The 27,867-nt window shown below is 44.1% G+C and overlaps 1 protein-coding gene across 1 annotated transcript in view; it reads right to left on the bottom strand.

Moving 5' to 3' along the window:
• LOC131478741 (contactin-associated protein-like 5) overlaps positions 1-27,867 on the bottom strand; it is a 172,243-nt gene that overhangs the window by 108,551 nt on the left and 35,825 nt on the right. The window contains exon 5 of the mRNA XM_058659314.1: positions 7,282-7,401. Within this exon, the coding sequence (XP_058515297.1) occupies positions 7,282-7,401 (120 nt within the window). The remainder of the gene's footprint in view (positions 1-7,281; positions 7,402-27,867) is intronic.

The following is a 27,867-nucleotide window of genomic DNA, read 5'->3' as shown; positions in this document are numbered from 1 at the left end:
TATCTGGGACTCAAGACCAGTATTTTTCTATTAGATGCAGGTGTCACAAACAGCAGCATTACCTGCAGTACTCTGCCCTGGTGAAAAACTGTATGATCCGAGTATAGATTTTTGTGCATAGATGTTTTAAAATATGTATTTTAAAATTATTTTTATTAATGGAAAGGCAGAGTTCCAGAGAGAGAAGAGACAGAAAGACAGAAATGATCTGTTTGCTAACCCACTCCTCAGTGGCCAGTTGAAATCAGGAACCACGTACTTCTTCTGTCTCCCATGTTTGCCTTGTGGAGGCCCAAAGACTTGGTCCAACCTCTGCTGCTTTTCCAGAAAGTTGGATCAAAAGTGGAGCAGTCAGTATTGCACTGGTACCCCTGCATGGTGGAGCCATCAGCAGAGGCATCGTCTGTAATGCCACTATGCTGGCCTTGCAAATTTTTGAAATGGTTTCATGCAGAGATCTTCAAAAATATGTAGACAATATGTAGTTTGAAAAAAAATGGGGCCAAAATAAATGTATTCATAGCTCCTTTTACGTCTTGATGTTTTGGAAGTTTCCTTGTGTTCTCCTAACCCCCTCTCTAGGTTTTCAGGGATGAAATGCAAATTCATGGAGGCAACTAGCAGCAGATAAGTTTTTTTTTTTTTTTAATTGCAAAGTCAGCTATACAGAGAGGAAGAGAGACAGAGAGAAACAACTTCCGTCTGTTGACTCACTCCCAAAGTGGCCACAATGGCCACAGCTATACCAATCTGAAGCCAGGAGCCAGGAGTTTCCTCTGGGTCTCCCAGGTGGATGCAAAATCCAAAGACTTTGGGCCATTCTCGATTGCTTTCCCAGGCCACAAGCAGGGAGCTGGGTGGGAACCAGGCCACCAGGATTAGAACCGGCACCCATATGGGATCCCAGCACATGCAAGGTGAGGACTTTAGCCACTAGGCTACTGAGCTGGGCCCCAGGTGCTCCTGTTTGGAACTGCATTCATAGACAAGATAGCAAGTGGAGGAGATAACTTAAGTACAGTTTGGTTAAGCACTGAGGGTTGTCTCATGACTGTTATTGATTTCACAGGACAGAACCTCAGCCTAAGATAAATTGTGGAAAATGGAAAGATAAAGACAGAGAAGTAAAGATTAGTCTTCAATTTAGCAATGATTTCGCAGAGTTCAACTGACATTGGATTTACCCAGTGTGTGTGTGTAAACGTAGATTCAAGGACTTGTCATACCCTGTCCTTTATTTTTTACGAAGGAGCTCACGGTTAATCGGGAATCACAAGTATACACAGTTGTAACAAATTAATGTTGCTGGTGTTGTGTTAAAATTTACAGAAGAGGAGAGTGAAGTGCTGGCACCCTAGCTCAACAGAATAAACTGTGTGTGTGTGTGTGTGTGTGTGTGTGTGTGTGTGTGTTTGAGAGAAAGAAAGATTTCAAGGAATTGAATTATAAAAGTTTAACTGTAAGTTAGACCAGCAGGCTAGAGAGAAAATTGCAGCTCACGTTCAAAGACATCAAATGGCAGAATCCTTTCTTGTTTAAGCAAGGACTGCGTTTCTTCTCCTAAAGACCTCACTAAGCGGATGATGATAACACACGCTACAGAGAAAAACCTTTTTTGAAACTCATTGAATTAAAAGTTCATTTTACCCATTAAAACACCTTCACAGAAAATATCTAAGAGTATTTGACTACACATGTGGATGCTATGTTCCTGTCAATCTGTTGTAATTCACCATCTGATCAAGGAAAACAAAAAACCTAGCTGCCTATAGAGGCATGTCAGCTGTTCACTAATCTGAACCCTTGCCCTTGCCCTGTTTTGTCTCCACTCCTGGCTTTTCCTGGGTATAAACCTCAGCGCCAAGAAGTCTTTTATTGTCTGATGGCATCTTACCTATCCAGCAGTCCACCTAAGTACCTTTTCACCCACCATCTCAATTCTTAGTCCATGCTGGATTCCTGGTTATCAAAAAACATCCCTCCCTTCTTGACCAATAGACTGATGAAGCCAAATGACTGCAGATGCTTTCATCAGCTGAAATACTGCAACTAGATAATAGTGGATTGGAGCCCTGATGCCCTTTTTAACAAAAACAATAATAACAAAAATTTGTTTAAATATGTCAGGCTCCTCTTGGCTATCTTCTTGTCTCCGAATTACTCGTAAATTGAGTACCAATCTTTCAGGTTACTTGGTTCCCTAAGGTTATTTATTCACTGTGTGTTTCTCAAATTGATCCCAACTTTCCCTCACTCAATCTTCCCAGTTAAACAAAAACCCTTTGTGGTTGAGGATAAAGTTCATTACTCCAGGATTTACTTATTTGCACAGTTTGTGGCTTTCCCTTGCAGTCTGCATCCAAACTACCAACTGTGGTTACTGATGAACCGAATTATTTTTCCCGACTCCTTTGGTTAGTCCTTGAATTAAATCAATGCACATCTTTCATTCATCCCACAAGACCCACCTTCCACATTGCTCCAGCTTTCTCTGTGCCTAGGAAAATTTGACTGCTCTGGATTTCTGGATTCTGGATGGATTTGGCTAGTATAAAATCTATAAAAGAGACTGACAGTCTGTGGAGAGACTGAGCTAAGTCGCCATCTGCTCTGAGCTGGGTGTCTGTCAGGTGATATCTCAATTGCTCTGAAGACTCAGCGTCTCTTCTGGAACCCACTACCACATCCTGACTTCTGACTGCTGGTGGGAGGACTTCTGTTCTAACTATTGCACTATGATTCCTGCCTGTAACTTCCTTTCACATGCTCAGCATACTGTACACAATCCGCAAAGGGAATTAAAGATATAATCCACTCACGGTGTGATGAGGATATCTTGCTTCCAATGCTTAGAGTGATTTTGTGTTTTACTCAGGATCAACTAAATCATATGGTTTTACTCAAGAACCATCCGAAAAACCTTTTCCCTCTTACTGTTCCTCTGGAGTTCAGGCAGCAGATCCCCTTGGTTAGAAACTCAAGGCCAGGGCCTGCCATGATAGTGTAGTGGTTAAAGTCCTCGCCTTGCACACCCGGGATCACATATGGACGCCAGTTCTAATCCCAGCGGCCCCACTTCCCATTCAGCTCCCTGTTTGAGGCCTGGGAAAGCAGTTGAGGACAGCCCAAAGCCTTGGGACCCTGCATCCATGTGGGAGACCCAGAAGAGTTCCTGGCTCCTGGCTTCAGATTGGCTCAGCTCCAGCTGTTGCGCTCACTTGGGGAGTGAACCATTGGATGGAAGATCTTCCTCTCTGTATCTCCTTCTCTCTCCTTCTCTCTGTATATCTGCCTTTCAACAACAATAAATAAATCTTAAAAAAAAAAGAAACTCAAGGTCAGATCTGGAGCCTGATGGAACTTTGGCTTGCACCTGTTCAGGTGAGTCGAGGTTTTGATCTAGCCATTAAAATGTCTGATTAAGATAGTCACATCGCATACTGGAGTTCATGGGTTCAATATCATGTTATGCCCCTGATTTAATTTCTGCTAATGTAGACTCCGGAAGGCAGCAGACAACGGCATGTATGTACATAGATCTTTGTTACCATGTTTGGAAAAATATATAGGAAATCATGTCCCATCCCAGACACTGCTTGAACTTGGGGAGTGAACTACAAATGAGAGTTCTTTCTCTGGTTATTATACATGAACAAAATTGTAGTGGTCTACCTTCTGTGCATATTTTTCTATCACTTAATTGCTCTGATAAATCAACTGACTTTCCCATCATAGGGGAGCTGCCACTTTATATTACTTGGGGCCATTGACTAGGATCATGCTGCGAAAAGCTCAGCCTGCTTGTCATTGATGTGCACAGACAGAACTGTCTCAGGATGGGTGAGGAACTCAGGCGGCAGACACAGAAACAGCTGTCAGGACAAAGGAGTCGCCCCTTCTCAGGTAGCGAGCTGAGGGACCATTCTTCAGGAGACACAGAACCAAGGTGTCTGCTTAGGAGACACCTCCATGTGAAACTCTGGATCCTGAATGAGCACAATGCTGTGAATTCAGACTGCCTGGAGAATTGGGTCTCTAGCCCTCAGCTGCCTTGAGAAGGAGAAGAAAGGAAATCCACACCCCCCTGCTACACACACTATTGTTATTCTCTATGGGATTCCTCCACGGATGCTGCTGAAAGCAGCAGGGGAAAGCAGCTTCAGGTTTTCAGAAATTAATCCTAAGGGCACAACAACATTCCTTGTCAAATTATCCTTTTTCTTTTTTCAAAAAATGTGTTTATTTTGTTCAAAGGCAGAGTGTCAGAGAGAAACACAGAAAAAGGGATCCTGTTTGCCCTGGTCCATTCTCCAAATGACCACAGCAGCCAGAAACAGGTCAGACCAAACCCAGGTACGCAGAACATTCTTTCGTCCTCCCACACAGGTGCATGAGCTCAAGTACCTGGACTGTTTCCAGCTTTGTTCCCTGGCATATGATCAGGGAGCCAGAATAGAAGTGAAGTAGTCAGGATCACCACAGGAACTGCAAAATGAGGTGCCTTGTTCCCACAGCTTAAACTACTGCACCACAATGCCATCTCCCAGTTCTGCTTCTTCTGTTCCCTCATTCTTTCCATTCCCCTCTGCTCCATTCCCTGCACAACTCTATCATATTTTATATCATGACATGAGTTGCTCATGTTTAATAATGCCGAACATTAAATCGGAGGATATGATTTTCAGTGAAATAACCCAAACACAGAGACAAAAGCCATATGTTCTGCCATACAGAGATGCCATGTGTATTAGTTTTTACTGCAAAAAGTGTTTTATTGAGACACAGTTTTGAGTCTCTGTAAAAAACTAATTAACAGAAATTATACACTACTGTAGTGTTAATGATTTTGTGACTATTCTAAAAGTTGAATTTCATTTGATAATTGTTTACATGACTTACTGGGCTATGGTTGTTCCACATTTATTTCTGGAGCTTTTGCTTAGTAGAGCCATGAAGTCTTTGACTAACATAAGTGAAAAATAAGTTACATCGAAAAACAGTAAGTAAAATATTAGTTTGCAAACCTTCCAAACAGAAATATGTACATAGTGCTACTTATTTACATATTATAAAATGTCAAATTCATCGTGAGAGGTGTGTATTCTGACTTCTGCAAAGCTTTACTCTTATATTTATGGATGCTTCAGGGGAAGAACATACAAAGACGTACATATCTTGTTCACATTCCAAGGAAATGCCCAGCAAACACTGAGCCTGTTCAGCTTGGACAGAGTGAGAGGCTCTGCTGGCCGCAGAATCCCATCAGACACTCAGCAACCTGCACTCGCCCTCATGAGTGTCAGCTGGTTTACACACAGAGTGGAACAAGTTTACATCTTCAGAAGCAGATGGTCCCACGTGATGAAGCTGATAGGATTTGCCTGTGAATCAGTATTCCCCTCTGTGGCTTTGCAGTTACATTCTTTATGAAAACTTAAAATTTTGTGGTTATTTAATACATGCACTTTAACTTCAGAATGCATTTCAATGATATAGTAAAGAAGTACACTTGGATTCTGGAACCAAAATTATTAACATGCATATGTATATGTGTACAAAAATGCTCATTTGGTCCTGGCGCAGTAGCCTATGGCTAAAGTCCTTGCCTTGAACGTGCTGTTATCCCATATGGGGGCCAGTTCTAGTGAGTGGCCCCACTTTCCATCCAGCTCCCTGCTTGTGGTCTGGGAGAGCAGTGGAGGATGGTCCAAAGCCTTGGGATTCTGCATCTCCGTGGGATACCTGGAAGAAGCTCCTGGCTCCTGGCTATGAATTGGCTCAGTTCCAGCCACTGCAACCACTTGGGGAGTGAATCATCAGATGGAAGATCTTCCACTCTGCCTCTCCCCCTCCTCTCTGTATATCTGACTTTCCAATAAAAATAAATCAATCTTAAAAAATTTAAAAATGCTCATTTATAACAAAGGTACCTAGACAATTCCAACAATATAATGACAATGGCATTCTTGAGATTATGAATAAATGGGAACATTGATACTTGCTTCTGATTTTATATTTCCCCCTCAAACTTTGTACAATGACCACTGATTATTTTGTAGCAAAAAGTAATAATTGAAAGCACTTTAAAGCAAAACCTATGTATAATGTCTCAATCCACAGGCTTTTGCTGAAGCGGAAGAGGGTTTATTTGCTTTCAGAATTTCCATGTGTGGCCACAGGATGTAGTACGTACCCCACTAAAGAAAGGAGCATATTGTCTTCTTTCTTCATCTTTCTTTATAAAATGGAGATGTGAAACATCTGCCCTGGACATTTATTATGAGGATTAAAGGAAATGATAGTTTCCAACTCTCATCTAAGTTGCCAGTGACCATGGACACACAGTAATCGCTGGCCATCTTACCCCTTCTTTAATTTTTGGAGATCAAGGATTAGGGAATTTTTTTTTTAAGATTTATTCATTTTATTACAGCCAGATATACAGAGAGGAGGAGAGACAGAGAGGAAGATCTTCCATCCAATGATTCACTCCCCAAGTCAGCCACAACGGGTCGATGCGCGCCGATCCGAAGCCGGGAACCTGGAACCTCCTCCGGGTCTCCCACATGGGTGCAGTGTCCCAATGCATTGGGCCGTCCTCAACTGCTTTCCCAGGCCACAACCAGGGAGCTGGGTGGGAAGTGGAGCTGCCGAGATTAGAACCGAGGCCCATATGGAATCCCAGGGCTTTCAAGGGGAGGACTTTAGCAGCTAGGCCATACCGCTGGGCCCAAATCAAGGATTAGGGAAATTTACATAAAAAAACTAAGAAAGCCTAGGAAATGTAGTATTACTAAATTCCTAGTTGTACAATGTCTGCAGCTTGGAATAATTAATGTGTTAATTATGTTTTGAGAAAAGTTAAGATCCGATTCTTCCCTTGTTCCCATTACACTAATAAGCAGGTCAAGCTCCTCACACAGTCCTCAGTACTAGACATGATGCCAAGTTTCTGACTTACAAAGAGAATATTTCTCACTAATTCTCAGTCTTTTTTATTACTATTTGTTGCTTGTTTTGTTTGTGTTTGTAACTTTTAAGGGAGAAATATTCATGGCAAGCCTTTTCAAAAAATGTTAGACAACTGAATATTGGTTCAAAAACACCTCCTTCGGTTCAAGGATCTACTTTCCTTTCCTTGTTGTTCATGAGGAAATCTAGCTGCTAATTGCTATGAAAATTTGTCCTTGACCATTTCAACCACACAGGTGTCTTCTTCCACAAGAGGCCCTTTTGCTTCAAAAGCTGAGGGTGAATGTGAGAGGGAATTTGCACCCTTACCAGTGATACTGCAGTACACTCGGAGAGGTGCCAGGGGCCCACTGCCATCTGTGTCGATGTGGAAGAAGCCGGCTTTGTTCCCTTGATGCATGTACACCTCGCAGGACTGCTCATAGATGGCTGAAAAGACAGAAAAGCAAGGGAAAAAAAAACGTTGTTCACTGTGGTTACCCCCTGTAGCAGTCAGTAACTCCTGCTTCTCCTGACTTCCTTGTGTGTGCTTGAATTTCTCTCCAGGCCTTTTCAAACCAGTATACAAATGTGTGTCAGAGACACATTTACCAGGGCTCTTCCTTCATCCTTCTGCTTCATTCTTCTAAATTCACCTCTCAGGTTACATCGCTCTCAAGTCTCCTCTTACCTCTTTTAAGGCCCTCATCTTTACAGAATGATATGTCCCTTCCTTATACTCCCTGGCATATGGATCTATGGTTATCAATCTATTATTCTTTTTCCCAGATGGGGAAAGTAGTCATCATGTGTTGTTTGACAATGTAGCTTGACATCTACTGTACTGTGACACTCACGTAAAATTTCAACAGATAATTGCTCAGTGAACTTTCAAGAATGCCTCTAGGGGTTTTGTACTATTTGTGTAGCAGGTTAAGCAGACTGTTCGTATGTCCCTAGCTCCACTATTTCTGATGCACGCTCTCTTTGTATTCTCCTGAAATGCAATAGATGGTGTCTCCAGAATCTGAGTTTATGTCACCCATATGAGAGATGCAAATGGAATTCCCAGCCCCTGCGCTTCCCTGGTTATGATCCTTTCAGGAGTAATTATACAGAGAAATTCTTCCTGTATCTACCTCTCTATCTCCCTGCCTTACAAAATAATAAATAAATTGATAAAAACTCATTTGTCTGTTAATCGATGATGTTTGATTGATCTGTCTAGGCGATTTAAATTCAGAGTGAATATGCATGGGTGGTAATTTGGTCCTGGCATTTTAGCCATGGGTTCATTGGTTTAGTCTTCTGGTGTCATTTTACTGGGATGTTCTTTGCATTTACCTTTGGTTTTGTTGGGTGCTATTCCTCTTCTCTGTCAAGAGAACATCTTGAAGTATCATTTGTAGGGCAGGACTGAAAGAGGCACAATCTCTGAGCTTTAACTGCGAAAGAATTTTACTTCATTTTCAAAGACAAAGGAAAGTTTTGCTGGGTACATTATCGTGGACAAACTTTTTTTCTCTCTTTTTTGCATCTGGAATATGTCACTCCACTCTCTTCTGGCCTCTAGAGTTTCCTGTGAGAGGTTTCCTGTGAGTTTAATGGTATTCCTTTATATGTCAGTTGATTTTTTTCACGTGCACATTTAAGGATCTTTTACTTATGCTCAATTGAAGAGAGCTTGATAATCATGTGTCTTGGTGAAGATCGCTTTTGATCAAGCCTGTTGGGAGTTCTTTGCCCCTCCTGCATGTTGTTTCCCAATTCTTTCTCCAGATTAGGGAAATTTTCTATTATTATTTCATTAAATACATTTGCAAACCCAGCTTCTCTTTCTGCATCTTCTGGGACTCCCATAACTCTTCAATTTGGCCTCTTAATAGTGTCTTTCAATTCTTGAATACTTTTTTTCCTTTTTTAGCTTGGCCCATCTCTGCTTCCAGCTTTTTGTTTGTTTCCCCCGATGACAGGATATATCTTCTAATTTTGGGATTTTTTTTTCTTCTGCCTCCTTCATTCTATTTTGGAGACTCTCCACTGTACTTTTAATTTGCTGCACTGTATTTTTAATTCCTGATGTATCAGCTTTCATTTGATTTATTGCTGCTATTTCCTGTGTGACATATTTGTTAAATTCCTTGAACTCTTGCTTTACATACTTCTCATTGTTGATAGGAAGCTTTATAACAAGCTCTGAGTTAAGCAAAGACTTTTCCTTCTTTGCAGGGGAGTCTTCAGTAGTATTAATTTTGTTTTTGTTTCATCTTTTGTTCTCGGTCATTGTACTTCTGGTTAGCAGATTCTTCTCCTTGGGGCAAGTTTCTAAGCTGTGTCACCCACAGGCCTGCAGTTTGATTTTACTTCTTACAGTTGGTACCTGGCTCGTTGCTTGCAGTCACATGTGCTACTCCCTCCAGCAATTTCCAGGTCTGAGTTCTTATGTTAAATTTCCACAATGGTTTCTGTTGCCCCAGCTCCTGGCTCACCACTCCCCACCTCCTGCGATACTGTGCTGAAGCTGCAGCATTGTCTGTACAATGTTTCAACCAATTCTGGTTGGACTAGGTCCCTGGATTAGGGACACACCAGGTGTCCTTTATAGCTAGGTTGTTGGTGGTACTGATCTTGCCAGGGTCTGTTGGCCATTATGTCTGAGGACAACACAGACCTATTTTGACCTGTACGATGTGAAAATAAGTATTATTTTCAATGAGGTAATAGTGCAATGCACTGAGCTCACTATTGTCCTGCAGTTTTAAAGCCTTTGTACACTGTACAAAATGGCACCCAATGTGTCACTACTAGAGTTCTTGATCTGCTGGCTGTCAGGTCTGGGGGCTACCTGGGCATGTCTTTTGGTGGAACCTATAGAATACCATGTGGTTGCAGTTCACTGAGCCAGAAATGAGTTCACTCCCAGCTCAGTGCATATGCAGTTCTGTCCCTTAGCCTTTGCCTCCTTAAACAAAATGGTGCATGATTCATCTCTAGGGGGGCGGACTGGGCTGTGAAAGCCACCCTGCCCGCACTGCCCATCTGGAACCTCCTGCACTGTCTCTGCTCCTGATGAAATCAAACAGACCAGTAGGATGGACAGTTCTTTGTCTGGATCCATCGCCTGAGCTCCTGGTGAACACCTCTTCCCATATTGCTGCTGGTGGAATTCCAGCTGCAGCTGAAGTTCAGATGGTCACTCACTGAATGCTGCTGGGGTATTGTTCACTCACTGCAACACCACACCATTATGTCCACTGCTTTCCTGTGTCTGTCAGTCTATAGGCACCCCTCTACTCTTGTTCTCTCTCCTCCTGTTTCCTGGAATGCTCCCTCTCTGCTTCACACTGGGTAATGTTTCTACTTCTGTTTAAACATGTCCTTACCCTATTCTGCCATCTTGATTCTCCTAAAATTGCTATGTCTTTTCTTTTTTTTACTTTATTTTTATTGTATTGTTGTTGACAATCTTTACATAGTTAATCACGGTTTAAAAAAAAAGTTCAGGGGGTATAGCGAAGTGGGTAATACTATTATGTCCATATTGTTTCCATCATGTATCTGAGGTAAAGGGGGATATTGAGGGAGAACCCCCACCCGGTTTCCCGTCCATCCCAAGTCCCGGATGTGGGGCATGCTCTGAGAAATTTGCTCAAGTGGTTTTAATAGTTCTCCAGTTATGAATCACTGACTGTTTTGCTCGATGAGGTCGTCCACTGATTGATATGGTCAATCATAAGGTCTCCGTTTGCCCCATATTTCGCTGCCAACATATAGCTGAGATGAATATTTGACCTGTTCTGTCTTCTATCTTTTCTTGGTTAGAGTTCTGAGTCCAGCAGTTCGATTGGGAAGATCTCCAAAGAAACTTTGAGGTATTCCCAGACCAGATTCTTCTATGTTCTGGCAAGCACAGGCCCCGGCACAGTCCATCACCCTGATCAGCTGGTGGTTGCAATTGCTGGACTGGTTCTGTTTTCAGTCCCGAGTTGCACTGGAACCAATGGGTGTTGCAGTCTAGTCTGGCTCTGCCCAGCACATACGTGGCCCTTACATCAACCAGTGGGAGCTGCAGCCTAGTAGGGGCGACCCACAATAACTCCCACCAGGCCCGCCCCCTACCCTGATTTGCCAGTATGTGTAGCAATAGACCATTCTGTCCCTATCCCATTTAGCTCTTGTACTTGTTAATGGGTATTAAAGTTTAGTTCCATCTAACCAAGTCAACCATCCAGCCCTCACGGATGTTGTTGAGTGCCTCTCTGTCTAGCCACCCCAGCCCCCATCCTAGTTTTCATGCCCTCCCGCAGGAGTAGTGACCCAAGATGGGGGAACCCACTTTTTCCCTCCCAGGTCTCTCTCAGTCCCGGTTCATGCACTCTTTAGGTGGTTCTGTGATTTGACTTGACAGAATTAGTCCCCAGTGCCAGCTTCTGCCAGCTGATGCTGCGGCTAAGCCCAAACATCCCTCACCCAATCTAATTTATGCTTGCACCTGCAGGAATAATCAGCCAGGAATAACCTGGCTTTTCCCTGATCTAGTCCACATGCAGCACACAGGTGCTTAATCTGGTCTGTCCCCATCCCAGTCCACGCTCTCCAGTGGGAGTAGCTGTCCGGCGAGGGGACCAGCCCCTTAGTCCCCCTGCCAGCCCTGCCCCTCCCTTCCTGGATCTCACGTGTGCTGGTTGGGTGCTGCAGTCAAATCCAGTACAGGCAACCTCGCCCTGGCATTTCTTTTATTGGAAAGTTAGATGTACAGAGAGGAGTAGAGACAGAGAGGAAGATCTTCTGTCTAATGATTCACTCCCAAGTAACCGCAATGGCTGGTGCCGTGCCAATCTGAAGCCAGGAGCCAGGAACTTCCTCCAGGTCTCCCACACAGGTCCAGGGTCCCAAGGCTTTGGGTCGTCCTCGACTTCTCTCCCAGGCCACAATCAGGAGGCTGGATGGGAAGTGGAGCCGTTGGGACCAGAATCAGTAGCCATATGGGATCTTGGCACTTACAAGGCAACGACCTTACCACTACTCTATCATGCCGGGCCCAAATTGCTATGTCTTCTACAAGTTCTCCATTGACCCCTGAAAACATCCATGATGAAACCATCATGTTTTTGTCTGGGAAGAATATGGTAACATTCAGGAAAAGCAGAAAAAAAAATTAGTCTGTAATATTTGCATTGAAGCAGCAAGTAGTCACCCACCCTGATGTTAAATGGGACAAGCTGACATTAGGAGTATAAGATGTATGGTGAACAGTACAGTGAGAGACAAATGAAGCCTCTTTAGAACAAACTTTACCTTAATGTGAACAGGTGCATAGCACAACTGCATAAAGCAGGTAGATCTGCATTTTCAAATGAGAGAAAAAAAAGAACAGTCTGAATATAATTCAGCAGCTAATTTACAGCCTAAGGTATAACTGAAAATGTCCTTGTGATGTCCACACTCCTTACAAGTAATGATAGCATTCTGAAAGCAAAGTAGTTCTATTTAGAGCTCAACTTTTCAATTCCAATGTCAGAGCTGTAGTCCTTTTGCCCCATTATTTAATTCCTACTGTAAAACTATAGATGCAGACAAGAAGCAGGACAGCATATGTGTTTGAGGCCATAAAAATGACTCATTTCTGTTTGCTTTCCTCATTCTTTGTATTCTCAGCAAAATAACAATTGTGACATCAATGCATATTTAATTACCTGTCTACACACAGAACCTAAACATATACATAAATCAATTAAATTCTTGTAATCAAATAAATGCTTGTGAATCATTTTGCATCCAGCAGCCTTTTATTTATTAAATCCCTCATACGGTGCATTTCAGGGACTTTGCTTTGGCCTATTTTCATTGAAGGGGGAAAAATATTAAAATAAATGGGATTGCCAAAATTAGTTTAAAATGTCAGGATATTAAGTTAGTAAACACATTATTTTTAATGTTCCTATTTACAGATAGCTGGAGCAGTCTTAAAAATTGATATTTTCTGGCCCTGGGGGGCCCCCCAGCCAGGCTGGATCTGAGAACGAGGACTCAGCATGCCAAGACCACCGCCGCAAGGCGGTGAGGGGGTCCCTGGCTATGGGTGGTCAGTGCACCAAATGGTGCCAGGATGTGCCTGCTGGCCGCCGGCAGCAAGCTACGGGGTTTTTATGATCAGAAATAGCTGCTTAGAGACACCCTTGAATAACCCCAGCCTTAGTGTAGGTGAGAGATGAATTTCTGGTGACTCCCAGTAATAATAACCATAAACACTAGGGCAAGAGTGGGACTGAGACATGAAGGTTTGACTGAGAGTACCCATAAGAACTATTAGAAACAGACTGAATCACCAACCAAACCAGGACCCAGAAGCTCAAGTGGCCTAGTAGGGAAATAGTGGGCACCTGCCTCGTAGGTAACTACCCCCACTGATGAACATGAAACCTGGACAGGGGTGGGATTGCTAAACAGAAACGCACATGCCAGTATTTATGTGGGCTGGGTAGAGGGCTGGTTGGGTCAAGCTGGGCTTCAAAATGCATCAATAAGTTCCAGAGTTTAATGAGAGGTGGGACAGACTGAACAAGACTGCGGTAACTCACTCACATGCATGTAAAACAGTGAAGGGAATAGACTGGGTGGAGGTTGTGCCGAGCCACCCCTAACCGGGCTACAGCTCCCATTAATTTGTGTGGGGACCAAGTGTGAAGTCGGTAGAATTGAGCCATAACACAATACCCGTTGGTCCAGGTGGATGACAGGGCTGGAAACAGAACTGACCCAGCGGAGTCCGGTCACCTTAAGCAGAGCTATGACATTAACAACATGCTAGAGAAACATATCGGGGGAAGATTCTGTGGGGGAGGTGAGGGACAAATCCTATGGAAATTCTAGCCCCACAGGTCACTTCAAGAGATGGAGTGGTGATGGACTAAGCTAGGTGTGGCCGGGAAGCATGCCTTTGACCACAGATTGGAGAACTGATGGTAGTCTGGACTAGTTGGGGCAGCGGCGCTCGAGTGTGCATCCTGAGGGGGGTGCAGGGTGGGCCGGACTACAACGTTCACCAGCTCAAGCAAGGCAAAGGGGAGGGCCGGACTGCGCCAGGCACTGGCCCAAAGCGCAGTGGCATGTAGGAAAACTGGAGCTGGGAGGGGTTCAAGGGGAGAAACATGTGAGGTTCCCCAGGCGAGTTACATCTCCCACTGGGGAACTAGGGGTCGGATAGCTTGGGCAAAGGTGCATCAACAGCTGGTCAATGTACTAAAAGGCAATGGAATGGGCACGCCGCCCAATACAGAGCACACCTTAGCCCACAAATAAAATTGCTAACCAGGGTGGAGCACAGCACATGCCCCGCTAAGTTTTTATACCAACTGGTCTGCGTGAGCCAAGGATGCTGACCCACAGTGTCTAAGGCTAAGGTTGTGACAGGTGAAGGGCTAGGCCAAGCTGAGTCAGAGCAACCACAGGCAGGCAGATCACTGGCTGGGAACAGGCAGCGGTTGAGGGGCTAAGGGAACACTGTAGCTGGGTGGAGGTTCCCACCAAGGGACACATGAGCTGGAAAGGGGCTGCGTCTGGTCAAGATACAGTTGTCTCCCTTGGCACAAGTGTGGACTGGGACAAGACACACCGGCACAGGCCAGACTGCAACACTTTCTGGTGCTCTGGAGGACCAGGTTAGATGTGGGACGGACTAGGCTAAGTCTTAACCCCAACTGAGCCCTATATGTGGGTATGGATGTGCCGTGGCTGGGCTGAAACATCCAACAGCAAGAACCAGAATGGGTTGAAGGCCAGTTGGGAAAATCCACTAATCCTACTAGGAGAGGAAGTGAAATGAGCAGTGCTGGCTCAAGGACCCACTGGTATGCGCGAAATCTGGTATTGGGAGGGGCTCTGATGGAGGAGCCTAGGCAACTCCTATGTCAGGACACAGACCCTGCAAGTAAGCGCAAGAAGCATGGAAGGAAACAGCCAAGAGGTCATGGAAAGAATCCCACAGGCATACATTTGGCATGGGTTGGGGCAGACCAGGCTGAATCAGTTCATGTCATCCACTGGCAAATCTGAGTACCAGAACAGAGTGTGGGTCAAGCCAGGACCGGTCGCAACAAAAGCAATGCACAACTTGGAATGTCAAGGTGAGGTTGCCTGTGCCAGATGTGACTGCAGCACCATATCAACACACATGAGAACCAGGCAGGGAGGGGGCAGAACCGGCTGGGGAATAAGGGGTGGTTCCCTTGCTGAACAGCTACTCCGAATGGAGAGTGGGAGCTAGGATGGGAGTAGACCAACCTGGGCAGGGCTACGGCACCTGTGTACCTCATGTGGACCAGGCCAGGGAAAAACCAGGATGGGCTGATTGTTCCTTCTGGTGTAATCTACAATTAGAGTGGGTGAGGGTTGTTAGGGCCTAACCACAGCAGAAGCTGGCACTTGGGGGCCAATTCAGTCAAATTAAACCACAGAATCACCTGAAGAGCGCACAATCTGGGAGTGGGAGGGAAATAGGGGACACCACCCTCTTGGATTACCACCCCGATGGTAGGGCGCAAAAACTAGGATGGGAGCTGGGGTGGCTAGACATAGTGACACCCAACATCATCCGTGAAGGCTAGATACTTAAGCGGGATAGATGGGACAAGGTCTTATTGTCCATTAATATGTATGAGAGCAGAAAGGGATATGTGACAGACTGAATTAGTCTGCTACACATGCTGGCAGACCAGGGTAGAGGGCGGGCCTGGTTGGGATTATTGTGGATCGCTCCAACTAGGTTGGGATGCAGCCCCCACTGGTTTATGCGAGGGCCCAGTATGTGATGGTCAGATCCGGGCTGGACAGCAAACACCCATTGGTTCCAGTAGAAAACAGGGATGGAATGCGGAACCAGCCCAGCAACTGCAACCACCAGCCGATAGGGGTGATGGACTGTGCCGGGCCCTGTGCTTGCTGGTGCATACAGGAATCTCACAAAGTTTCTTCTGGGCTCCCCGCAATCGAGCTTTCAGTCTCTGGATGCTAAACATCAAATGACAGAGGACAGAACAAGTCAATCGACCACCTCAGCTATATGTTGACATTGAAAAAATGGGCCAACTGGAGACTATATGATGGACTATAACATTCAGTGGATTTTCCAATGACCGCATCGTGCCTGGAGTGGTGAGACTGGCAGCAATGCAGCTCTGTGGAACTATCAAAACCACTTTGCCGGATCTACCTTTGGACCAGAGATGGTCTTCCCAAGAAACTGATGAGCTTTTCTAGACAATAAGATGCGGGACTTCTTGCCTGGCAGATGCACACAATGAAAGAATCTCAACTGAATTTGCTCTGTGGTACTGCAACAAGGTGGAGGAATACACTATGGTGGTGGGGGGGGAGAATCACAGGGCCTATAAAACCATGACACATAATGCAATGTAATGCAAAAAAAAAAAAATGTAATACAGCAATGAGGTGGAGCAATCCACCATGGGGGGAGGGTACAGGGAGGGGTTAGGGCATCCCCAGAGCCTATGAAACTGTCACATAATGAAGTGTAATTTGAAGTGTAATTAATAAAATTTATGTATATAAAAAATAAAAAAGGAAGAAAAAATCCATATTTTCATCACTTAGAGGGAGATTGGGTGAAGATGAATCCAAATTAGGATGCAACCCATGGAGAGGAGAGAAGGTGTGTGTGACTATACAGGGAAAGTGTGAATGACAGCTGTCATGAAACTGTTCTGAATTTTCTTTATGATGTTGATTACAGAAATTTGCACATGTGATCGGATTACACAGAACTAAACTCTCACCATTGTGCATATTGCAAAAATCCCAAGTGTCTGACTGAGTGGTTAGGATGCCTGTGTCCTACAATAGATGATATGAGATCAAGTCCTGTCTCTGGTTCCAGACTGCAGATTCCTGTTGAAGCAGAACCAGGGAAGTGGTGGTGATGGTGGCCATTTATTCACTTCCTACCATCATGATGGGGTTCCCAACTACATGATTCACCCTGGCTGAACCCTGGCTGCTGCAGGCATTTGAGAAGTGAACAACTGAATGGTAATTCAATTTGTCCGGGAATTTCATTGAAGACAAAATGCACATCAACAGTTGCTAATTACAAACAGAACGTTCTGTGCAAAATTTTTGTTACGCCACATGCTATCTTAAGCTTCTGGAATCAATAATTTACAGAAACTTAATCATCCTTAATATAAAGTAAATATGGACAATTAAGCATGCTTCTATAATTCTTTCCTGTAAGTCACAGCTAAATTTCATCCAATCTGTGGGAGTAAAGTCATGGGTATGTTGAGGCAAGGGCTGCTATGAGCCTCAATGGCATATATGTCCTGGAAAGCTGTGGGTCTTTAGTTGAGTAACACAGCCACCAGGTGCAGCTGAGCTTCATGGGTGCACATGCACAGTGGAGGACCTTTCCTGATTTGCTGGCACAGAGAGAAGGATGTAGAACTTTTACCCTATCATCATTGGGCTATGGATAAATAAACTTTGTAAAGTCAGGCCCATCTCAGTAGCCTAGCAGCTAAAGTCCTTGCCTTGCACACTCTGGGATCCTATATGGGCAATGGTTCTAATCCCTGCCACCCCATTTTCCATCCAGCTCCCTGCCTGTGGCCTGGGAAAGAAGCTGAGGGTGGCCCAAAGCCTTGGCACCCTGTACCCACATGGGAGTTCCGGAATAGGTTCATGGCTCATGGTTTCAATTTAGCACAGCTCTGGCCACTGCATCCTCTTGGAAAGTGAATCAGCAGATCTTCTTCTCTGTCTCTCTTCATATCTGTATATCTAACTTTCCAATAAAATAAATATTCCCAATCCAAATAATGACTTCAACTCTTTCAAAATGCTGTCTCTAATTTTTAATTCTTATGATCTTTAAGTTCTTTTCAGGAAAATAATCCTCTTTCAGTTGTGAAATTCAAGAATATTTCGCAATTCACTGATTGAGTAACCCTACTCATGGCTAATAATCTCAATAATTTCCCACTCTGCGCCTTTCAAGACTAGATATTTTCCAGGCTGACAGTTCTGAACTCAAGGTTTTCCTTCCATCTCTGATAACAGAAGGAGATCACCACAACAAATCTTCCCAGCATAGAAATGGAACTAGAGAAATCACAAGCAAATTTGACTTCTTTAGTTTCTCCCAACATGTTTACATTTCTACGGGTTCAGACTTCCGGAGATCCTAAAAGCTGTAGTGTTCGCCATTGAGGAGACTGGAGAGAAGCCGAACTTCTCAGCACAAACTTTTACTTCGAGTGAACTTTCACTGGAGTCTATACTACTGTGCAAGCACTTCATATGCTGGAAAATTGGCTTGTCTTATTCTTACTATTTCTTCAGTTGAAGAGAGGTTGTAGAAGAAGCAAAGGGCTAAGTAGAGGAAGAGAGGTAATGGAGGGCAGAGAGGGGGAGAGTGAAACAGAATCCTTCTGTGCTCGTCCATTCTGCAAATGTCCCCAGCAGCCAGGATGAGGTTGGCATCTGGCACTCAATCTTGGGCCCCCAGGAGAGTAGCAGGGATCTGAGTACTAAGGCTGTCACTTCATTCCATGGTGTAAGTGGGAAGGAAGCTGAAATGAAGAGCAGGGTTGTGTATCAGATCCAGGCATTGTGGTGTTGATTGCAGATGTCTCAAACATGATATTTTGCTTAGGCCTATTCTGTGTGAACCGTATCAAAGAGAGCCCTGTGCATGACATGGAATATTTTTACACACTCCAGGATTGGAAGACAACTGTTTCATAGCTCATATAGGACTCTGATTCAGAGTGTCTTCTGTGAAGAAAGAAATGCTGCAGCAGGAGAAAACACTTAGCATCAAATTCAATATTGTGGTAATAGTCAAGCTTTACAGGTGTCAATGTTTGTAATCCAAATACTTATTTGAAATTACTCAGGATTTTAGGGCCCAGTGGCGTAGCCTAGCGGCTAAAGTCCTCACCTTGAATATGCCGGGATCCCATATAGGCGCCGGTTCTAATCCCGGTTGCTCCACTTCCCATCCAGCTCTCTGCTTGTGGCCTGGGAAAGCAGTCGAGGATGGCCCAAAGCTTTGGGACCCTGCACCCATGTAGGAGACCTGGAAGAGTTTCCTGGTTCCTGGCTTCAGATTGGTGTAGCACCGGCCATTGCAGTCACTTGGGGAGTGAATCATCAAATGGAAGATCTTCCTCTCTGTCTCTCCTCCTCTCTGTGTATCTGACTTTGCAATAAAAATAAATAAATCTTAAAAAAAAGAAAGAAATTACTCAGGGTTTTGGTTTATGTTGGAGCCCCAGCACCACAGGGAATTATGTAGAGGAGGTGAGGTTGCAGGTCTGGTCCAATGGAAAGGAACAGATGAAATCATCAAGATTAATTGTAGGGGGTATCTATAGGAGACACAGTTACCATGTGCTGTGACAGTTGCTATTGGTCAGCATAGTGCCTACTTCCCATGAGGAGCAGCTTCAGGCACACTGTATCCAGCATCCCTAAATTCATGCAGAGAAATGATGTGCAGCTCAGAGTCTGGTGATCAGTAGTATAGAACAGTCTGCTATGTCAATATGTGACGTGCTGGGAAATGTGTACAGCCTTACAGTGCCTTGCAGTTAGGTCTTTAAACACCATTTGCTCAGAGCATGGAATTATGTTAGTTCTTTTTCAAATTTTTCTTGTTCAAATTTTCTGGGCACAGAACAGTGTCTTCATATCTTATCATGGTATGTGATTCTTCATTTTCTAAGATTTATTTTAACAAAAGACAAAGCAAAACAGGTAGGAGAAAGAGAAAGAGAGAGAGAGAGAGAGAGAGAGAGAGAGAGAGCTCTATCCACTGGAATGCAATGATTTCTCACACAGGGCTGGGCCAGAACAGGGAAAATTATCCTGAACCCCATGTTGGTCTTCCAGGTAGATTCCAGGGACGTAAACACTTGGTCCCAGAGCATCAGTAGCTAAGCTGGATTGGAAACAAATTTGCCAGGACTACAGCCATCATTGACATTAGATAGAGAGTCTTGGCATCGGCTCCTATGCTTCACAAGCATTCCGCAAGGTCAAGGTCATTTGTTTCTGCATTTAGCTGGGTACTCTGGCTCAATCATCACTCTATCTAAAAGCAAGATCTGTGAAGAGGATAATGTAAAAAAACCATCTTCTAAGAAAGCTTTTAGATAAGAGTTTTACTTTAGTCCCACCTCTCTCTCTCTCTCTCTCTCTCTCTCTCTCACACACACACACACACACACACACACACACCAAACATTTAAGAGCAAAAACAACTAAATCTGAAGCTCAAAAGTACCACAAGCTTTTATGCTATAGGTAAGCCAAGGCCTGTTCCCAGCTCAAAGTTCCGGGTCCAGCCGCCATTTCTTTGAACTCACTCAGTGACTGATGTCATGGTGTTCTTGCCATCACACATGGGAGAAACTCCTACTAAACCACAAGGCCTGGATGTTGTAAGCAGATCAGATTGATGCAAATCCACTGTTTGACTCGTTCAAATTAAAACGAATCTCTCCTGACACAGTGACACAGCTCACTCAGTGGTCGTTGACTTTAGGGACGGAATGCACACAAAGTAATTGGGCGTTTATTTATGTGAGAATCCCTGACTACTTCCCACAGGAATGAAACAGAGAAGCCCACAACATACTGTCCTCGATGGCTCATTCTAGATCTTAGGGTCCAGTCCCCCTTCCCTTTGAAAGCCCTGGTCTGGTTGGCCATTCAGGAACAGGTGCCCATTGTGTTTGCCATGTGTTTACTTATCTCCAAGGCATAAGCCTTGAGTTTACCACCAAATGATGATGCCATGCCACATAGAGGAGAGCACAGGGTGCATGCTATTAAATGGAGATTGTTTTAAACCAAGATGTTGTGAGTAAAAATTCTGTTTGTGCTCCTAATAAACTGCCTATGCCTGGACTTGTTCAAGTGTTCACCAAATCAAGAATTTCGCTCTAATTTTGAAGCTAAATAGAGAGTATTTACATCAAATCTTTCCTTACTTAAAAAAAGGACTTCTGCATAGAAAAGCTTACAGAGATTCAGTGAATGTGATGAGAGACACTGTGGCATGGAAAAATAGGCAATCAGTACTTAGAGTCCAGGAGCGCCAGAGTTCATATCCAGCAAGTGCTGTGACTATGTGGGCATCTCCCTGGATACTGAAGATACTTCCTGTGCCATTCATGGCACATTCTGCACATCACCCGTGTTTCACAATTACTAGTAACTCTACTGTCATTTTTGTGCATGTTTTGAAGAGCAACCAAAAATTCTTGTTTCCAACAGAGTAAGAGGCATGCCAGCACTAATGTTGTCATGTGGACTTGTTTATGACAAAGACAAAAAGAATGTAGGCAACCTTTGATGATAAGAATATCCAGTCTGTGAAAGGCACTGGTTGGGTGGTGTTCGGGCTGATTGAAAGCTAAGGAGGGAGTTCCAGGCAGACATGCCCGCCTGCTTCCTTCCTGGTAGAAATGACAACAGAGCATAAAGCTCAGGGGAAGGAGAGCATTGAGGGTTATAGCTGACTAGGGATAGTTTGGTGTTTCTCAAGCAGAAATGGAGCAGGACGCATGCCCATTTCCTGTTACGTGCCTGAAAAATTCCTCCTGTGTGATTCTCGTTGCCCTCATTTCTGCTGTGTGAAGATCCCTGAGGTCCTGGAGTGCAACGCAGTGAGGAGACTGAGGTTAACTGTGTCTTCATTCACCTCCATGGACTGACTCCATGGCAGTGAGATGTGAGCAAGAAGAAACAGCTGCTAAGTCTCTGTGGTGTTGGAATTCTCTGCCAAAGCTTCCATGCCTTTCCCCAAATCCTTGCTGCTTAAACATTAGTCCAGCGACCAATATATGTCAGAGGGCAAAGCCTGATAACATGCACCCCTGTAGGCTCCTGAAGATCATCTGAGATTGTAAGTATCTGGTCCAAGGACTTGCCACCTGGAAAGGTGTGCTATCAGTGAATCAGTGTCTTCCTGTCAACAACTCACTGTCTTATCCAAATGCTGAAGCAATATCTCATATAGAAGTTGTCATGTTTCCAAAATCAAACCCAACTCAGCAAAGTAATTAAGATAATCCTAGTGAATTTTGACATGCCTTTATGGATCCTAGAAATGAGTCCACGGCATTCACTTGTCTGTATTTTATCATCAATGCTGATCAGTTCAGAACCCTTTGTATAGACTCCACAGAGGTAAAATAATTGATTTCCCCCCCATTGGCATGCTGTAAGGACTTGTCTTCCTACATGAATTGGTCTTTGACTTTTCTCAGTTCTGATAAAGACACTTTGCAATGAAAAAGTGTCGCTCTTTAACCTCTGTAGTCCATGGGATATTTGACACTATAGGATTTACAATAAATACAAGTAATCGGGTCAAGGAACCAGCAGAGGATCTGAACAGACTTTTGTCATCAGAAGAAATACAAGTGGCCAACAAATGCATGAAAATATGATTGGCATCATTACCCCTCAGGGGAATGAAAACCAAAGCTGCAATGGAGTAGAATGTCACTCCAGTTAGATTAGCCATTATAAAAAAAAGACACAAAATAACAAATGTCTTACAAAAGAGCATGGCCATCCTAGAGAATAGTACAAAAGTTCCTCCAGAAATTAAGGGCAGATCTATCAAATGACTCAGTTAGCTCACTTTGTGGTACATATCTGAAGGAAATGAAATCAGTATATGCAACCCCATATTCATTGCAGCTCTATTCACAAGAGCAAAGATAGAAAATAAATTTAGGTTTCCACCAATGGATGAGTGGATATATATAAAAAAAACATAGTGTGGTGGGTATATACAAATAATAGTATTCTGGTATTAAAAAGAATGAAATTTTGAGATTTGCAATGAAATAAATGACACCAGGAGTAATTCAGTGAAAGTTCAGATCAAATAAATCACCATTATTAGAACAAGTTGAAAGAGCAGAAATAAACGGAAGTTGTACAAACGGTAATAAAACATAATCAGATACATATGGTAGGTCACAGCACTCCACAGCACTGTGGTTAACTCCTTCTCACAATCATGAGGAAGGATGATAGGCTTCAACATCTTTAAAGATAAATAAATGAAAAATCAAATCTCCTGGTTTGATCAGTCTACCCTATTTGTCTGGGTTGATGTGCAACAAGCAATTCATTTTAGATTGAACTCAAAATACTGTAGCTCTTCCAGCAGATGATGCTTATAATTTATTTCCATCATCAGAGTGCTCAAAGAATACTGACTGCAACATGATATCCAAGAAAGGACCTGGGACACACATTTCTGGGCTAGAGGTGCATCAACTATAAAGGTAATGGGACTGAAGTCTCAGGATCACCTTGCCAAAACCCAGAGTGAATTCCACAATGTGGGTTCCAGCAGTGCACTTCCCAGGTTTACATGAATTCTGTGCAGTTAGAAGGAGTTCAAAGAGCAGTCATCCCGCTAGGCTCTTGCACCTACTGGTCTGCGTGAGTCAGGGACGTCAAGCCACAGTGTCTAAGGCAGAGGTCGGGACAGGTGAGGGACTGAGCCAAGCTGAGTCAGAGAAACCACTGGCATGCACATGATCTATGGCTGGAAACAGGCCCGGTTGGGGAGCTAAGAGGACACCCTAGCTGGGTTGAGGTTCCCACCAAGGGGTGGGTGGGCTGGAATGGGGGCTTCGTTCCAGTCAGGAAACAGTTGTAGTCTCCCTTGGCACAAGTGTGGACTGGGACAAGACGCACCAGGCTGGCCAAACCCCAACACCGTCTGGTGTCATGGAGGACCAGGGTAATGTGGGATGGACTACGCTAGGTCTCAACCCCTAATGAACCATGTGTGAGCCGTATGTGGGTATGGACGAGCCATGGCTGGGCTGAAACATCCAACAGCAAGAACCAGCTTGGGTTGAGGGCCAAGCAGGACAAGCCACTGTTCCTACTAGGACAGGAGTTGAACTGAGTAGGGCTGGCTCATGGACCCCGTGGTATGCGCAAAATCTGGCATGGGAGGGGTTCTGATGGAGGAGCCTGGGCAACTCCTCTGGCAGGACATAGACCCTGCAGATAAGCGCAAGAAGCATGATAGGAAACAGTCCAGGAAGGCCATGGAAGGTTTCCCACTGGCATACATTTGGCATGGGTCGGGGGCAGACCAGGCTGAATCAGTTCACGTCATCCACTGGCAAATCCAAGCACCAGAACAGAGTGTGGGTTGGGCCAGGTTCGGTCGTGACAAAAACCAGTCCACATTACGGAATGCCAGGGTGAGGCTGCCTGTACTGGATGTGACTGCAGCGCCCATCGAGCACTCATGAGAACCAGTCAGGGAGGGGGCAGAGCCTGTAGCAGAATAAGGGGTGGTTCCCTTGCTGGACAGCTACACCCACTGGAGAGCATGAGCTGCGATGGGGGCAGACCAGACTAAGCAGGGCTTACAACACCTGTGGGCCTCATGTGGACTAGATCAGGGAAAAGCCAAGATGGGCTGATTGCTTCCACTGGTGCAAGCAAAATTAGAGTGGGTGAGGGTTGTTTGAGCTTAGCCGCAGCATCAGCTGGCAGAAGCTGGCACTAGGGGCTAATTCTGTCGAGTCTAATCACAGAACCACCTGGAGAGTTCATAATCCAGGAGTGAGAGAGAGCTGGGAGGCAAACAGTGGGCTCCTCCCTCTTAGGTTACCACTCCTGTGGGAGGGCACAAAAACTAGGACAGGGGCTGGGGTAGCTAGACAAAGAGGTACTTAACAACATCCATGAGGGCTGGATAGTTGAGCTGGTTAGATGGAACTAAGCTTCAATACCCATTGACATGTACGAGAGCCAAATGGGATATGGGGCAAACTGGACTAGTCTGCTACACATACTGGCAAACCAGGGTAGGGGGCAGGCCTGGTGGGGTTATTGTGAGTTGCTGTGACTGGGCTGCAGCTCCCACTGGTTTATGTGAGGACCGAGTGTGTGCTGGGCAGAACCAGGCTGGACTGCAACACTCATTGGTTCCAGTGGAAGTCGGGGCTCAAAACAGAACCAACCCAGCAATTGCAACCACCAGCTGATTGGGGTGATGGACTGTGGCGGGCCCTGTACTTGCTAGTACATACAAGAATCTGGTCTGGGAACACGTCAAAGTTTCTTTGGGGATCTCCCCAATCGAAATGGTGGGCTCAGAACCCTAACCAAGAAAAGACAGAAGACAAAACAAGTCAATCAACCACCTCAGCTATATTTTGGCAGCGAAATACTGGGCAAATGGAGACTCTATGATGGACTATGTCAATCAGTGAATTCTTCAATGACCTCTTCAAACTTGGAGTGGTGAGATTGGCAGCGATTCATAACTGGTGAACTATCAAAACCACTTGAGCAAGTAGCTCAGAGCATGCCCCACATCCGGGAACTGGGGTGGGTGGGAGACTGGGTCGGGTTTCTCCCTCAACATTCCCTTTACCTCAGATATATGAAGGAAACAATATGGAAACAATAGTCTTACCCACTTTCCTATAGCCCTTGTACCTTTTTACCCTAATTAACTATGTAAAGATTGTCCAAAATACAAAAAAAAAAAAAAAAGAGCAGTCATCCTTAAACATGGAGTCATAGTTTCCCAATTAACCTGAAGATCATTGGGGCTCAGTGGATGCTGGTAGAGTCCTTATCTGATCTTCCATTATTTGCCTTGAGACCCCATCTTCCAGAAGCAACGCAATGATAAGCCCCCTTTCTAAGATTCCATATGAAGGCATATGAGTTGTATCCCCAGGAGGTAACTCCATTTGCAGACAGATATTGCCATAGGCTATCACCTGTATTCAGAGCCCATTCATTCTGCCTAAGCTCATAAACTGAGCTTAGGCATAAACATCTTTCTTCCTTCTTTTCTAAGTAGTATACATATTTGGTTTACAGTATTACTGGGCTTTCAGGAGTATTTTGAAGGTAAAAATATTTGAAGAGAAAAAGAAAACAGTGCCCATTTTTTTCTTTCATTTGGCATTCTTAGGTATGCAAGAAATGTCTTTTCAATGAGTTGTCTACCTACTGTGACTTTATTTATCAGATTCAATTACAGAAACTTTAAAAGGTAAAGAGAGTGTGAGGAGTGACTAGATAATTGGCCCTGGAGACCCCTGTCATTTTGAACTCAGTATGATTTTAAATATCTGCTTCTCCTAGGTCTTGGTTTCCTTAAAATTCACATGCCTTTTAAGTTCAAATTGTGTTGTTTGATAATCTGCTGTAACCTTGTAGCCCTGGTCCCACCAATCCAGTCCAACATCATGGCACCATACCTGACATCCCTATGCACCAATCCCTCACAGCTCCTGCCCCAGTCTTCGCCCACTACTGCACTTAATTCCTTACAGCCCCGACAGTCCAAATCACCAACCTGTCTTGGCCCGGCCAGAACCTATCCACCTATCCCTCGTGGCTTGTGACACCCATAAGAAGGCGCACTCCCTCCTTCCTTCATCTTGTTATCTGCCTCTCTTCCCATTCCCTGTTGCCCCTTTCTGCCATGATGGCAGGGGACTTCTCTATCCCTCTCTCTGTCTCCACTCCCATCACCAAGGCCTTCATTCCTGCTGGAATAAAACCCTCCTGAGTTGCTCGCTGAAGCTGGTGTTTAGGCTTATGGTGGCAAATTGGAAAGAGCTTATTCTGAAAAGGGCTTAAACCTAAAAGAGCTTATACCAAAAAGAACTAACATAATCTCCTCTCTCTGCTATAGGACTTCATCAGAGTAGAAGACCCTTAGATATATATGAACCTGAAATAAAACTTTGATAGGATAGAATAAATTGCGAGAGCTGCCGACACGAGCTCTGTAAGGCTCCTTATTATTTAGACACTTTGGATCTAGAGGTGGAGGACCAGCGATGAGCAGGTAAGACCAACATGAGGTGGAAAGACATGTTTCAGAGTCCAGGAGAATAGACTCAGTTCAGTCAAAGCATATTTGCATGCTATAAGGTAGATAAGTGTGGCAAAGGCAATTTAAAAAACTAGTATTTCGTTTGTAAGGCAGGTTTGAAAGAGGCAAATTCTTTTAGCTTTTCTTTATTGTGGAAGAATTTTATTTCATTTTCAAAGACAAAGAAAGCTTTGCTGGATATGTTATCCTGGGCCGACAATTTTTTTCTGTTAGAATCTGGAATATGTCACTCCATTCTCTTCTTGCCTGTAGAGTTTCCTGTGAGAGATCTCCTGTGAGCTTAATTGGCATTCCTTTGTATGCCAATTGATTTTTTTTTCACGTGCACATTTAAGGATCTTTTCCTTATGTTCAATTGAAGAGAGCTTGATTATCATATGTCGTGGTGAAGATCGCTTTTGATCAAGCCTATTGGGAGAATTTGCCTCTTTCAAATCTGCCTTACAAACGATACTTCAAGATGTTCTCTTCACAGAGAAGAGGAATAGCACCTACCAAAACCAACAGCAAACAGGAAGAACATCCCAGTAAAATGGCAACAGAAGACTAAACCAATGAACAACCCATGGCTAAAATGACAAGACCAAGGTAACACCCATGTATATTAAACTCTGAATGTAAATGGCTTAAGCTCAATCAAACATCATAGATTAGTACACTGGATTAAAAAACAAAACCCATCTGCTTATTGTCTGGAGGAGACACATTTCAACAAAGATCAGTGGAAGCTATATCGCATGGGATTTGTTGTTTTCTGTTGATTTCATCTCTTCAAAACACTTTCTTCTGATTAAATCATTCAGTGACTCATAGATCATGGAGTGGCATCATTCTCTTCAAGAAGGTTCTTGATTTTCATTTCTTCAGCTACACATTAGTCATTTAATAGCATATTATTTAACTTTTTGGTGTTGTAAATTTCTTTTTTCTCCCTGATGTTGATTTTGTTTTGTGGCTCTTTATTTAAGGGGATGTAT

The sequence above is a fragment of the Ochotona princeps genome, chromosome Y (assembly GCF_030435755.1).
Source record: "Ochotona princeps isolate mOchPri1 chromosome Y, mOchPri1.hap1, whole genome shotgun sequence".
Taxonomy (NCBI): domain Eukaryota; kingdom Metazoa; phylum Chordata; class Mammalia; order Lagomorpha; family Ochotonidae; genus Ochotona; species Ochotona princeps.
The sequence above is the reverse complement of the archived record's forward strand: the minus strand, read 5'-3'. Positions and strand labels throughout refer to the sequence as shown.